Source organism: Gavia stellata, chromosome 11 (genome assembly GCF_030936135.1).
Source record: "Gavia stellata isolate bGavSte3 chromosome 11, bGavSte3.hap2, whole genome shotgun sequence".
NCBI lineage: Eukaryota > Metazoa > Chordata > Aves > Gaviiformes > Gaviidae > Gavia > Gavia stellata.
Genome location: NC_082604.1, coordinates 5,904,977 through 5,920,885, shown reverse-complemented (window position 1 = coordinate 5,920,885; position 15,909 = coordinate 5,904,977). Strand labels below are relative to the sequence as shown.

The window sequence follows — 15,909 nt, the reverse complement described above, 5'->3', positions numbered from 1 at the left end:
TCACGATGACTTTCTCATGCAAAGGCAGCTTTACAGGAATGAGCTCAGGGAATGGACTGCAAGAATCGCGTTTATGAAGGAAGGAAAGGCTTAGGCAAGCACCGTAACTTAAGTTGCATTTGGTATGGGAAGCGTTGAGCCACACCATGTTCGTATTTGATTCTTAGTTTTTATATTGAAGCAAGTTGCTGCTATTCCTGTTGCTTTGATGGCCTGGGTACTTGTGAGGACTGGGAGGGGGGTCCTGTGGGAGACGGGAGCCCACAGAACACGCTTTCTCCCTGACACTCCTCTCAGCCGGGAGCACGACTCAAGCCTGACGATGGGAGTTACTCTCCTACGAAAGGTGGTGAGCAGCAATTCCCGTCACATAGGCAGGAAGGCTGCTGTGTTGGTGCAAATGCACACCATAACCTGTTGTCCAAGGGCAAGCTCGCCCCAGCGCCCTGAGAGGTTGCTCCAGGGCTGTCTGTGATCGGGGACCCGAGGGCCAGCAAAATGCAAACTCATCCTGAATGGCTTCTGCCTAAAATACATCAACTACAGAGCGCTTCTGTCAAAATTGCTCTTAGTCAGGCTACTAGTGACATGGCATTCACAAGGGTAGGACACATGCCCAGTTTCAAAGACCCTTTACCCTAAGGCGCCCGTGTGCTGGGGGCTCTGCGCTGGAAATAACTGAGGACTTCAGTGGGAAACTCTGTTTGGAGGACTGTGCAGGTTCGGGATTTGAAGCTGTTGAGACACACAAGATAAAACATGATTTTAAATATATGTTTCAGCTCAGCTATGATGTTAAGACAGCAGTCCTTGTAAAAGTGCCAGCAAAATCATTGGCAATCCCAATCAAATTATGTTAAGCACGGTAACTTCTTTGTAATTGGTATATCTCAGTGCACGCTTGGAACAAGGGGTATTTTATTCTTTGAGAAAAAAAACCAACCGTGGTGTTTGATTTCATTCAAATGAATTCTTATTGCTGGGTAAGGAGAAACGTAGGGTGTGTTTGCAGGTGGATGTGTCTTTGTAAGCACTCATAAGAACTTAAGCAATTATTTTTAAAATGTTGCTGAGTCTGCCTATGCAAACGCTTGCTTCTCCACAATAAAGAGATTGTGGATGGCAGGAGGAGCTCCCATACTGAAGAATTCTTCAATTTAACTGTTGAGTCCTCTTACCTTTCCTGTCCTTCCCTATAGCAAAGGGTATATTCAATCAGTGATTGTCATAGCAACCCTTTTTTGGGTGGTGTTGTCTCTTTCTGCGAGATAAATTTTTCATTGGAAAAAATAGTAAATGGGCAGATTTCAAAAGGTATGGAGCGGAATTAGTCACCCGAATTCCACTGGCATTCAGCACATCTCTGTCTTTTGAAAACTTCTCCCTAGTCTCAGCTCTCTGGTTATGGAAATGCTTTCTCAGGATAGGTTTTTTTGGGGGGTTGGTTTGGGAGAGGGGGGAGCGCATTGGAGTTGGGTTTTTTTCTTGACGAAGTAGTTTCAAGCAGTTGTTCCAATATGCACGTTTGTTAAGTCTAACGAGGACAACTAATACGTCATTTAATCAGAGACTTCCATGTCTTCTGGGATTCTAGGCAGAGCTGGATTCTGGGGCAGACTTTGAGCACGAGACACGTGTATTTCCCTTCTCTTTGCCCCATGTATGAATTTTATCTCCTTCACTTTTCCTTCCCTTACAGTCAGCAGTGAGAAAATTTGTACCTGCATTCACACCAACCACTACACTAATGCAGGATAACTCAAATTAGGGGGTAAACATGTAAAGCCTGATGCAGATCCAGGTTACTAGGGAGCTGGAATATCATTATGTTGAGGTTGTCTGGGGTGAAATCCTTCCTTTTCCAGATGTGGCCATTCAACTATGTTTTCTCTCATTTTAGGGGAGCACCTACGAATCTGCCCACAAGGCTATACCTGCTGCACCAGCGAGATGGAGGAGAACTTTGCAAACAAAAGCCGAAGTGAATTTGAAGCCATGATGAAAGAGGCTGGTCGCTCTGTGCAGACAACCCTAACAGCGCAGCACAGAAGCTTTGACAGTAAGTAAAACCTGCTCTGCTCCCGCCTGCTTAGGATCCAGTCACTGCTTAAGTTTCCAAGCACTCTTCAAGCCAGGGATTTGTGTTTGACATGCCTTCCTCTGCATCTTGCTCAATAGTTTGCGTGAAATGTTGACCTTCAATAGGAATTGTACCTCTGGCAGTGTCTTTGCAAGACCAAGTAATTTTGAGAACTCCGTTTCAGTGAAGCCATTGAAGGAGGCTGGCAAGCACTCGTACTGACAAATTGTGTACCTTGGCACCGACACAGCTTTTACAAGTATGGCGTAATTGGGTCTTACCACAGCAGCGTAACATTTGCGGTAGTGATGTAAAACTTGGCACTATGCCTTGAGCTGTAAGTTGAAGAATATGGTAAAGGTGACTGGATAGCCCTCAGTAGGTGGGGAGGGTTTAAGGAGGCATGGATTTTTCTTGTTCTTTCTATATAGACTGCAAATGAAAAGGAGGTTAGTTCACATTAGATGCTTACAACTTTCAGCTTCATACAAACATCAGAAAATGTTGTACAGCAGTGAAGGTCTTGGAGACTGTGGTGCATAAGATGTTGTGGACAAACATATTCTCCAAACTACAGTATCTCTCCTAACGTGCTAAGCAAAGGCTAAGGTTGGTGCTCTTCCTTTTTTATTGTTCCCTGAAGAATCCATTTTGCAGTGCACAGTAAGCCTCAAGGTCTGAAGGCCACTGGAAATAAATGGTTTATTGGCAAAATTGAGATGACCTGTGATTCAGAAACTGTATCCATTATCAGATTTTGAAGAAGGTCAGACATTTAGAATCATGGTCCTCCTAACTTTATCAACAGTCATCATATGGAGTTATCATGAAAAGAATAGGAGTTGGGGAAAGAAGCTATAATAGCCAGAAAGGTAGAACTGGAAATTTCAAGCAGTAAATAATAGATCTAAAGAAATAAGCCTGACCTTCAGGGAGCTGATAACCAAGATTAAGTGCTTTTACACTAAATAGAAAGAAAAGGCAGTTCATCTCTGCAAAATGCATTGTAACTGTGAAGCCAGGGTTGACCACAGCAAAGGCATTCCTTTAAAAGCTCAACATTAATTGATTTTCACCTGCCTTAAAAAGTGATAACCTGGATTTTCAAAAGAGCCTTACAATGCTGGTTGCTCAGACTGATGTCTGAATGGGACCTGACGTAGCTGCCGCTGAGCGCACTCGCTGACCTCTGAAATCCAGCCCTTCACAGGGGTTAATGCAGAACATCCACCAGCCTTGGCACCGTCTCCCTCCACTGCCTGTTGCAGCATTGGCTGGTATATCTGCTCTTTATTTTTGCCACAGACGCTCAAAAGAACAGTTCTACGTCTGTCATGTAAGAGAGTGCAAAATTTCATGGAGGCTTTGAGGATTGTATCGATGAGCAGAAATTGCCTAGTGAAGAACTGGTTTAGTATGAGTGTCATGTTTTGGTGGATTAGTAATAATAATGACAATAAGAATAGCAGTAAGCAAAATCAGGCATATGAAAGGGGGATGCTTGTGTTGAGATGGCAGTTAGAGCTGTAAGGGCTTTCCTTTTTTGTTTGTTTTTGTTCCCCAGCATTTTACAAAAATAGAGCTTTATTTCTATGGTGCATATCCATGTTTCTTTTAAGCATCAAACAGAGTAAGTGTTCAATAAGCCAAATATTACTTTAACAGACCATAATGCACAGATTGTTGGTGCTTTGCAGTGGGAATAACCTCACTTGAGCCCACAAGGCCAAGAAGATGTCTCCTGCTCCCATTATACCTTCTTAGTTTGCTTAACTACCCTTGTAATCAATATAGAGTTTATAATTTATGCAAGACATGTTTGAGTTTCAAGCATGACTTTACCTATAAGCGTTATTATTATTTTTTCTTTAGCTACAGCATAGATGATTTAAAATTGAGGGAATTCTGGTGATGGGGTGATGGAATCGCCTCAGTTCCTGAAACAATGCAACAGAAACCACCCTATCTTCCAGTTAATGTTGTTAATCTCACAGTTAACGACTTTTTGCAGGTAGTGTTGTTTAGAGCTGTGCAATAAAAGAGTTTTTTAATGTCAGATTGATGAGTTCTACTCTTTCTGGCACTGGATGCCTGGTTTTGCTGGATTTCCTTAGCAGCAGCTTAGAGTGCAGGTTTTGGGGTCGCACAGCTTGTCTTCATATCAGTGATTTTGTTTGGCCTTAGGAGGACGTAGTGGAGGAGGCTCCACTGGATGGGGATGTCCAACCCTTTCTTGTAGTATTTGCAGCCTGGAGATCAGATTATTCATATATTCTTTGCTAACAGGTGTGGCACATTGAACTTTAGGCCTGGAGCTGCCTTTTTTAGATTCATCGCAGCAAATCTTGCTTCTGTAATCTCACCGCTCATCGTGGCAGTAGTCTCTACTTGTAAATTGCCCTGAAGCTCCAGCTAGAAAACAGCAAGGCTACAGCAATCTGCCTCTGAAGTAATATTCTCCATGCTACGTTTTGCTTTGGAGAATAATTCGTCCTTGCAGGTTGTGGTCTGTAAAGCCCTAAATTGTCAGGGTGCCTCTACTCTGAGCTACGGCTTTGTCCCATTGCAAGGAATTATAACCTGTTGTTTCAGTCTCACTGGCTGTTTTTGGGGCAAACACTTTGCAGCCAAGAGCAGAGTCTCCTTTATCTCATACAAAGTATTTTTAGAGAAAGTATACGTATGAAATACAGATGACATATGATAGGTATAGCCATATATTCAAAAGCGATATATGTGGAATAGGATCCTATGGTTTGAGTGCTCTCTCTGCATAGCAGAAGACACATGCCTTCTGGGATGCCCTTCCTCCAGGATCTGCCAGGTCTAAATTTAAAGTATAACAGCCTACAGTATTGCTTAGCTGCTTACTAGTGCATTTGTTGTTTTGCTTTAGTTTACTGTAGTTAGCAGGATTTGGGGGCATCAGATTCGAGCTACACATGTGGTCATTGTCTTGCTGTTAACCTTTTAGCTGAAAAGGTAATATCTTGCTCTACAACCGATTGGTTTTAATTTAAAAAAGAAAAAAAAAACACCACAGACCGTGAGTGATGGCAGCATATGCTTTTGATAAGTCAGTGTTAGGGAGGACATTGAGGTCAGAGTAGCGGTATTTCATTAGCAGGATTATACGCACAAATTCCGTGTTAATTCTGATGTCCCAGGGCTCTTGGTCAGGCAGGGAGGGGGGTGTAGTTACCTGGGTGCACAGCCTGCGTTGGGGACCTGCTGGAGGCTGCTAGGTTGGTTTTGGTCAGAGTTTATTTGCCTGGAAAATTGTACATACCCCTTACTTTAAAAGAAAAACGTGAATAGTAAAAATGAAAACAAGATCGGGAGTCCTGGAGGGAGCTGGGACAGTCTCTGTTGAGACTGGTATTAAATATTGTTTTAAAGATGCTACCGACATGATACGTGCCTCAGAGTTTTTAATTGCAGGACGTGCTTGTTTTCAAACTGTTATCCCTCAGTGGATGGGAAATTTTCAGTATCCGTTATTATAAAGTGAAACGCTTTGACAAAGAACTTTGTTCAAGCAGATGGTTTCAAGAAACGGATGAGCGCTGCCTGGTGCCCCCTCTGCCGGCTGCCGAACAGGAGTTGGTTCTTGATGCTGAGAGCAAGTTATAAACGTTGGGCAGGTTTGGGGGAGATTCCTTGGGAAAATGAGCTTTTTTTTTTTGCATATCACACAGCTGTATGTCAGTGTTGCACAAAGTCATGGGACTTTCGAACTCCTGTCCTTCCCAATGAAACTTGTGCCTCTGTAATCTGTTACAGAGATGAGCATGGAAAAACCTCTGGACCATGCGGAAAAGGCCAGGGGAGTGATTTGTGATGCCTGGTCAGAGCAGTCACGTTCAGAGCCAGTGCAGCCTGGGATGGCAGCACGGGTTGGGGCTGCACGGCTGGCAGAGCGGATGGAAAGAGGGAGCAAGAGCAAGTGGTGCTTAGAGTGACAGCGAGGGGCTGCGAGCAGCAAGGAACAAGGCATTTTTTCTAGTCTTGATGAAAGCTCACTTGTTGAGAGTCTAATCCTTGTCTGTCTCTCTCTTTTCTCCCTTTTTCCCCACTTAAATCACTTTTTAGTAATACTGCAATGTTGTGCCAATCTTTCCTTCCCAATCATTTTGGTACACTTAGCAAGCGCTCCCTGTGTGACTGCTGACCTTTAGCTGTGAGCCAGGAAATCTGTCCTTTCAGAATTGTTTCATGTTTTCAGGAAATATCAACAAGCCGAACCAAGAGTCTTGGCTTTTATTCCGCACTGCACAGTCTAAAAACGATTTGTAGCTGTCATAAATTCCAGGATTTTTAAGCTGTGGCAATCAAATGCAGATTAAAAATTATGTATTTTATAGGTGGCTGCTCATTGGAAAGCTGATGTCATGTAAAAGCTTTCATAATGTCCAATGTTGGTAGCTGGAAATTGCATACGCTGAAACACAGACCATGCAGATAATTAACATTACTTGAGACAGTTTGGGACAGTTACGTATTTCTTATGAAGGTGAATCATTGTTTTAAATGTTACAAGGTGGGGAATGTCCTAGAAGCTGTTACACACTGATGGTTAAAATTTTAGAGCTTTCTAAAGGCCCCTTGTTTAAAATTCAACCACATGTGACTTTGTCAGAGGAACTGACTTATTTAACCCACAGTACCTAGGGTTTCAGCCCCTAAAAGGACTGTTTGGGGAGAGAGGCATATATATATATATATATTTATTTACTTATACTGTGGATGCTTAAGGAAGCTGATCGGGAGGCTGTGGAGTAAGCCCAGCAGGCAGAGCTCTGTCCTACCCTGCTGACTTTAAACCTGGACTACAAAATCCAGACCTGAATCTGAATTTTACAGGCATTTTCTCATTGATGATAACATGAACCGAGCCCTGTCAGCCTGAAATTTTTAGGTATCTGAATTTGGTGGTCCACGCACTAAAGTATGTGTTCTGAGAGATGTGGGACTACTCTGTGCAGAAAATGATTGACACAGGACTGAAGCAATGATTATCTGGGCCATGGGGACTGCAGTGCCTGTGTCCCCAAACGCGTTGCCCCAACACAACTGCTCTGCACTTCCAGTGTCCTGCTGCCACTGCTCTCGGCTGTCTGTGGGTGTTTCATGGAGGCATCATGTGGTTTGGGTTTGGTGAGGTGCTGTCTAAGATACTGTGTTTATGTAGAAACAGGAAAGAAATCTTCCAGAGGCTGGTTATGCCTCAAAATATGGAAATGCTGCTGTGTTCTGAAGTAAATTCCTTTGTTTCAGAGGTTGTGGAAAGGAGCACTTCTGGAGTCAGCGGTTCCCCTCTGGCAGTCCCAGCCTGTGCTCGGTGAGCTGGCTGCCGCCCGCCGCCCCTGGCATCGGCACTGGCTGCTCCTAGGGCCAAGCGTTTGAGTTTGGACTTTAAATGTATTGCTTTTGATCCAGAAGCCCCTAATTAGCTGGGAATGCTCTTTTTTGTGGTAACTCTCCACACTGGGGCTCTGCCCCTGAAATTGTGGTGTGTGGCCTCAGCTGGTGGCCTTGGCCATGGGCTCCACTCTGCGGGAGAGCGCTGACCTCCGGGGCATCCTTGGACAGACGGGAGGCGGCAGCGGGTCCCAGCGCCCCGCAGGGCAGCAGGCTCAGCCGTCCCTCCGGGTACGTGGTGGGGACATCGGGATGACTTCCACGGCTTGTCTGGTATTTGCCTTTCCAAACATCAGTCTTGCGTTGGCCTTCTGCTGGTCTCATAACTGAACATCTACTAGCAAGCAGTGCCTGTGCACAGGCATCGTTTCCGAACTGAAAAGTATAAACGGACCTAAAACACTTCAGCCCCCAAACAAAAAGTTAGTAGAGTCAAGAAAACTGAGGAAGAGGGGGAAATTAAGAGGAAGAAGGGGGAATTAAGGGGAAGAAGGTGTTTGAGATAAGCAGGAAGCTTAACGGTCCTTTTTCCTAGTGAGATGACAAAGAAACAGGAGGAAAAGAAACCTGGGAGTCAATCAGTTTTGCTAAATAAGTGTTTGTCACCTGCATGGCATTTCTCTGGCAGGCCGGGGGTACCCTGTTTGGCAAAATTGCGCTACTCAAAGCACCATTGGTTGTTTTGTGCCCGCTCCTGCATGGCACTTCGGCAACATCATTCAGAAGAAGCCAGTTGTTCCCCAGCTTTGCCTCTGGACGTGTTATCGAAGGTGCTTATAAAAGGGGCTATCAAAGATTATTCCTTTGGCTCCCCTGGACTTCCTTCCCTTAGAGTTGGGTTTGGGATGAGATAGAGAGAGAATGTCCTTTAACCTGGAAATAAAAAAGCAGGGTCCCAGGTGGATCCAGGACAAAGAAACAAATAAGGGGGCTCCCTTGGAGGCCTCCTTAGGAGGAAGGCAGCAAGCACCCACGCTCGCCTCCTTCCTTGTTTTCCCCAAGGAACCGCCTTAACAAAACCCCAGCATGATGCTAGTCCGGCTGTCACTCCCCCACAATCATGCTCCGAAGAAAGAAGATGCTTTCATGTGTGGTGCTGAGCATCTCGTTTGGTATTTATGGTTTCCTGGAATGGGGTGCGGCGTCTACCGAGGCGCATTCCTGGGCTCGGCAAGATTAATCCTGACAGGTAGCTGCCTCGGGGAAGCAAATGCTTAGGCTCACCTGTAACAGCTCCAGCACCTGGAGTTTTCTCTCCCCTTGCAGCCACTTCTCTTACATTTAATCTGCAAGGCTCCGTTGTGTGCTGCAGGGTATATTACAATGTACGTGCAGCACTTTGCTTAACAGATGGCATAGGCACAATAATCTTTTTTATAGAAAGAAAAGAGAAAAAAACAAGACAGTGGCTGGGAGGAGAGCACTGCACTGGGGTGCCTCCTGCAAGGGCTTGCACACCCTAAGAGATGAGCTGCTTCATCCCTGCAGAAGTCAGATTAGGTGGAAAAGGTAGATCAGGCATCTCGGTTTCAGCAGCTGTCACCATGTTTTGTCACACACTCAAAAAAAGCTTCCTATGAGTGCTCAGAGAACAGTGAAATGTGCATCTGCTTGCGGACATAAAAGAAAGCACCTGCTTTTCTGAGATACTGGATGACACAGGCATATTTTGCAAGAAATTAGTAATGACCAGATAGTCATTTCAGAAGAAAGTGTTGGCAGAGTTTATTTTAACATTGAGGAATCAATGCACGAATCTCTTTGAAAATCTCTGAATTCACAGAGTAAGCAGCCAAGCAGCCAAACTTTTATTGCACGCGCTGGATGTTGCCTTCAGTGACTGAAGAAGCGTTACACCTGGATGGCCGGATGGAGGTCAGAGCAGTGAAACAGGAGGTGAACAGCTGAGGTTTTTCTGCATGGCTCTGCAGAAGAGCCTGTGTCTTGAACCAGTTTATTCTCAGCCATCTTCCAGCTGGTTTACTGGTTTCCACATGAAGCAGTTTTCACCCTTCAGCTCTCTGATGCTCAATGTTTCTCATAAGAAGAAAATACTAAGATTTCCTAGGCTACTCTTACTGCAAAGAAGTGTAGGTGCTCTGAATCAGCTCTTGAGTTGGTAATTCCCCCGCCAGCTTAGCGTTTGCCAAGAATCACGTCTCTGTTCCTAGCCAGGTGCTGTGGTAATTTGGGAGCATCAAAGACTGCAGCAGCAAGGTGCTGTCCCCGCTTACAGATCGGCATACAGAATAAGCTTGAAAATACGCTACTGAAATATCTGGCATGTCCTGACATAGGAGGTTGTGTTATTTTGAGTACTTCAAGATATCTGTTCTCATTTGAGATGATAGAAATACTTTGTTCTCTCTCACGAGAAATGCTCGCAGCAAACTGTTGATTCTGCTTTATTAGTTATTGGCATTGAAGTAACATATCCATAGAGTCAAGAAGCTTCTTGTAACTGTAATGCACTGCAGGGCATCCTGCCTGTCTGAGACTCAACCTTGTGGTCCAAGGACTTTGCTTAAAAACAAAAAACCAAGCAAACAAACAAATAAAAAATGGATTTGGGTGAGTGGACTATGGAGGGAAGAGATGAGTGGAAGTCATATGATAGTTTTGGCTAGAGGTGGAAACAGAGCTCAAGTCCCTTGGCTTTGGGTAAGGTGCAGGAGTACCAGAAGTCCCTCTAGTTCATAAAATGCGGTGATCCTCTTCTGGTAAGATGGCAAAAGACATCATGTAATACAGGGGTTTATCAACCGAGACCTTTCTGTACATTCATTCTCAGCACCCCCAACCTAAGAGGGAAAAGGTGCTGGCTCTAAACGCTCCTTGGGTCATTGGTATGAGTGGTTTTTTTGTGTAAGGCCCCTTCCAAAGTGGAAGTAATGATCAAAATCATGAGGGAGATCTGCAAACAACTTGTATAAATGGGGGCAAGGGTATAACGGAGTTTTTGGCATCTGGTAACCTGGGTGATTAGGGGAGTTGGGCTGATTTTTAGAGTGTAGCATGAGTACCAGTGGTACCAATCGGAGCTTGAAGGTGCTCTGTGCCTATGAAAACTAGGCTGAGAATTGGTCTATCTACAGGAAGAGTCAAAGATAATCCTTTTTAGCAGTAGAAAGAGGCTGAATGCCTTCGCTGATGAACATTGAACCTTTTTATTTGCTATGGCTGTTTAAGGATGCTTCACTTCTCCCCCCTTTTCCTATTCTCGTTTAATTTCCTCCCTTCAGACCAACACAGCTTATTGCATTTAAAAGCACAGTTAACATGGTGTAATGTGTGCAGAGCTTTTTCCAGTGCCTCACTTCCCTTCCAGGCTATGTTGGGGTATTTTGATTCTATTTCTTGTATTTTCTGAAATTAGCCAGGTTAGAGGGAAAGAAAAGCCTCATTTTGCCCAACAGTTCATAGCTACTTCTGAAGAAACTGGATAGTGTTAAGTCATTCTCATTAAATTCTCTTCTCATAAATCTTTGCAGATTTGGTCAAGACATCAATGAGTTGCGTTTGTTTCACTGTAAAGAGAAATAGAAATCAGAAAACCCAGCTTCCATAGGACCTGATTCTGCAGAATGTGAGTCCAGCATCAGGTGCTTTGAGTCGGTAGAGCCAGGGGTAGGATACGCTACAAATTTTACTTCAGCTAGATTGCCATCTTTAGGAGAGAACATGTAAAAATGATAGTTTCATTGAAGGCCTTTAAAGATTTCTCTTTAGTAATACTCCTTCTAATCCGCTGCTATCCCATCAGGATCTGTCCTTTGCAGAAAGTTGCTCCACGTTGCTCAGCGATGATTCCTGCTGACCAAGGGGGTACCAACAGTGCACGCTTCACCCGAAGGCCAGCATGAAAGCAGCCCATACGAGAGCCCTGGTAGGAAAACAGTAAGGCTGCATTCATTAGTAGAGAAAAGAAATAAGGATTTATTTTTTCCCTCTAAAGCACCTTTTTTTCGATTACTTAGCTTTATTTTTGCATGTAATGCTGGAACTCTTGTCTCCATTTGTCGTAGCTACATCTCCAAGAGGGATACATACATTTCCACATTGATCACTACACCTGCTGCTTAAAACAACAACCATAATCTCTTTCCCTGGCTCAACCTGCAAGAGCTGCCAAATGATAGTCTGAAACAAAATTAAACAAAATAGGAAAAATTACCATAAAGAGAGCCATGAAAATTGCTTGGATTTTCATTCTTTCAGTAAAGAATGAAGGGTGTGATATTTTTCAAAGCAGTACAGTCAAGAGCATGAATTCGTTGAAACTCAGTGGCTTAGAGATGCTGATTAAGGGAGAGGGTCAAATATATAAAGAAAAAAAATATATATATGTATATGCATATGTAGACAGGTGATGTGTATTTCAGTTGAAATGGGGCAAACCCTGACTTCAGGAATAGCTGTATTCTTTGTAGGTGTTACTGGGAATGAATATTATAGTATGTTTACATGTCAAGAGGTAACGAGCTTGTTAATTTGACTCGGGAATGCCACAAATATCTAGTTAAATGTGAATGCTAAATTGTGGTCTCCAGCTCTTCTTAAACAGAAATGAAGCTCCAAATGAAGGAGAAATCAGATGCAAAAAGAGGAGCAGCTTCACTGTGAATACTGGGGGCTTCGATCTTTTGGTTTTTATTTCCAGTAGTGTTTTGCAATTAATGCACTGCTGAGCACCCCGGTGGTGACTGTCTCTGCTCTGCAGGTTCCCCAGCTGCATGGCAATGATAAAAATAAATAAACAAACCCAACACCCTCAACCTCTCTCCCCAAAAGCCCGAAACAGCTGTGAGCTGTGGGGATCAGACCGACAGTTAATCAAGGCTCAGGGAAATAATGTTTGTTACAATTTAAGATGAGTATCAAGTCTGGATTCAGCTTTTAACACACTGGAGATAATTGAGCGGCTTCCTACAGCCCCAGCAGTATAGCGATTCACTTGTAAAATGCAACCTCTGTTTTAATGCTGCTAAAAATGAATAAATTGGTCCTCAAGGACTAATGAATGCCAATAAAAGTATTGCGCGGCAGCATGTAGTAAAGTTGTCGTGGAGGAAATGGCCAGAATTTACTTTCCTGAAAGCAGGATTTCAGCTCTCTTCTGGTGTGCCCGTCCATGCCTGCGGCTCTGCTCCTGCCCTCCCCGTCGTTAGGAAAAGCAAGGGCATAGGTGGAACCATCCAAGAATAATATATAGCCATAATTTGTTTGCTTTGTGCTTTATTTGTGACATCTGAGGGCAGAAGTAGCGCATCCTGTTTGTCTTGGTTCACTGTAAATCAAGGACTTATGTGCATCTTTGCTCTCTAATTTTGGCTCCCAATTAATAACAGTAGAGAGGTACTGTTCCTCCTCCTCCAACGCTCACCACTTTGGCTGGCATCAAGAGCCCGGGAGCACCAACTGATCATCCTCCTTCACACTTTGAAGTGACTAGGAAAGCTACGCAGTTGGCTTTACCTGTGATGAAAACAGCCAGTATTTTAAATGTCAGGCGTGCATTTGCTGCAGCTCAGAAAAATCATGGCTATTTCAAACCTGAATTTTGTCCAGCTTGAGGAGCTCTTTGAAAGGAATGTAATTGTTCTTGTTTCTGCAGGATTTGGCATCTTCTGCTTTTTGTGTCTGGTGTGGCAGTTTTTAGTCAGATTGGAGAAGACATGGTTGAGCTAAGCCGGGCGAGCTTTCCTCTCGTCCATCCCCTCACCATGTCAAGCTCCCTGCAGGTCGCAGTGAAGCCCAGCCCGGTAGCGCATTTGCCTTCCTGGTAGCACCCGACCTGTCACCATCAGATCCCTGAACTGGTACACGGTTCAGCTTCTGTTTCACCATGTCTGCCATATGAAACAGATAAGAAACACTAAATATTTTCACGTTTGCATAGTCCATCATGAAAAAGCAAGAAGGTGAAAGACTAGAACTGAGATTTCTTGTGCGGTCTTAATTTGTGCCTCCCTCTCTGGCACAAATAAGCTATTGATATTCACTCTTTAATGATATGATCCTAGACTGTTTTTTTTTTCTCACAGGCCCCTTGCCTCTTGCAGGGCATATGATAGATGATGTCTGCTGAATCATCATCATTTGTTGGGTAGCGTGGTGCATTATTTACTGTACCGCAGCCAAATTCTGCACTCAGTATATAATTATTAATTTCCTCATAGGCTAATTAAAGATTGTATCATAATGCACACACATCAGGGAGCTGAACTAAGGTTTCACCAGCAACTTGAATTTTTTCCTTTCCCTAAGTATGGGGATGTTTGACTTTGCAATTGTAAGACAGACTTGACTGTAGTCTTTACAAATCTTAACATAAGGCCCCACTTTTACCCCGGAGATTCTGATTTGTGGCATCAAATCCAGCTTTGCGGGGTGGCTGGATGTGTGCCGCTGGCCCAGGAGGTGCAGAGGGAGCGGCAGCCCCGAGCGGAGGGCCAGCCTGCCTCGCTCCCTGTGATCATCACCCGCTCCAGCGTGCCCCGGCCCAACAGCTTCGGGGGGAAAAAGAAAAGCAAAGGCAGCTAGCTGGCCCTGTGGTAAGGCACCAATTCCTTTCCTTAATCTCAGCCTTAGAAACAGTTAACATGTTTGGCTGATCATCTTCCCCAAAACGCATCTTAAAGCAGATCCCTAGAACGGAAGATTTGTGCAAGATGTGTAAGGTAAGTTTGCTCTGAGGTGTATAATTACAGGAGCAGAGTAGTCCGGGAGCTTTTCAGTCTGCTCATCAGAAATTTGCATCAAGTATGATTAGTTAAGGGAAATTTTTAAAGACCTCTTTATTTGATTACCCCTTTTTTGTTGTTGTCTAAGAGAGAAAATAACATATTTAGACAGGAAAAGCTTTCGAGACGGGTGATCTTTTTATTACATGTTTCTTCGGTGTTTGGCACAGTGTGGTTGAGAGCTTCCAGCGCTATAATAACAGTTATAATAAATGTGCATTGCCAGTGAAATTGTATTTTTGTACTTCAGACATCACAGGTGAACTGATACAGACTCAAACTGTTACCTAAGGAAAAAAAATAGCTTTTCTTTGTTGTTGCCTTTAAACTGTGATAAGCATTTCTGTTGGAGAATGAACAAGTGCTTTTTTGCATTTTTAAAGTTAATGCACAGAAAGTCTTCAGTTGATTAGCAGAGGTCCTGCGTAGGATGGCTGTTTCATTACCAAGAGTTTAAGTGAGCTATAAATATATTTTATGTCCTTGTACAAGTTCAGAGTACCATGAAATATAATTAAAAGATTCTGGGCACTGCACACATAGGAGCAACACAGGAAATAAACGTTTGACCTTTCTTACCTTCGGTCACCAGTAAGCAATTGCTCTCTATGCTTCCTGCCTACATTACTTACTGGTTTGGCTTAAATACAAGAGGAAAGTGCCTACTGAGAATGCTGAATGAACATTCACAATTCAATGGTTCTTCCATCTGGATTTTTCTCTTCTCTACAAGGTGCAGTGGAAAATGCCAAGCTATTAAGAAGCTAACAATTACCTTGAATTATGCGGGCCAGCTTTGGCTGTGAATGAGAGAGAGATTTGGAGTCTATTGTTATTTCCTTTTATTTCTGAAAACAAAACAAGAAATGCTAATCGAGACATTTTATACAGCTGAAGCTCAGTGTGTTTGAAGCAGTTCTGTTTTCTTCCTAGCCAAGGAAAACACCATACATGTATAATAGCAGAGCAGGATCAGCCTGTGGATGAACATCCCTGAAGATTTACTGGGAAGCTGACTCACTGAAGAGCCTTTTCTGTAAAACTGAGCCAAGTTTTGACACTGAATAAGTTGATGTAACTGGGTTAGGACATGGCCCAATGATTTTCAGGTTGGCACTGGGGAATAAAGCTGTGACAGACTATATCATTCTGAAAGAAACCCAGAAAATTAAATACATGGTAACAAATACAAAATTTTATCTCTCAGGGCCAAAGAAAATAGAACAAGCCTTTGTCTGCTGTGTGTGAAACAGGGAAAGAAACCATTGGTCAGTGGAGCTAACAGAAATGAGTTCACAAGATCCAATTATCTGTTATTTGAGTCTGTAGTTACTGAGCTCGGAGAGGGAGCCTGTAGGGCTCACAGCCCTCTCCTTACGATAGCTGCACGCCGCCGGTTTCTCTAGGCTCTTTGGGGCCATTTTCTTGGCTTGCTCTGTGTGCTGGTGGGGCTGCCTGTGCAGCCCCAGAGCTGGGAGCTCTTTGGTCAGTGATGCTGAGATCAATAATGCTCCTGGAGGAGCTGGGAATGTCTGCGGCAGCTGGACACTTTTGCTGGAGGTGTTTGCGGCAGAGGGTCGATAGGCACCTGCCTCGTGCGTATTCAAAGGGAAGGGAGGAGGTGGCCAGCATGAAATGTGAAATACTCGCCTGCTGAAAACCTAC

General features: G+C 43.8%; 1 protein-coding gene across 1 annotated transcript in view; it reads left to right on the top strand.

Moving 5' to 3' along the window:
• Positions 1-15,909, top strand: part of GPC1 (glypican 1) — a 212,294-nt gene that overhangs the window by 104,497 nt on the left and 91,888 nt on the right. The window contains exon 2 of the mRNA XM_059822727.1: positions 1,901-2,059. Coding sequence (XP_059678710.1) covers positions 1,901-2,059 — 159 coding nt within the window. The remainder of the gene's footprint in view (positions 1-1,900; positions 2,060-15,909) is intronic.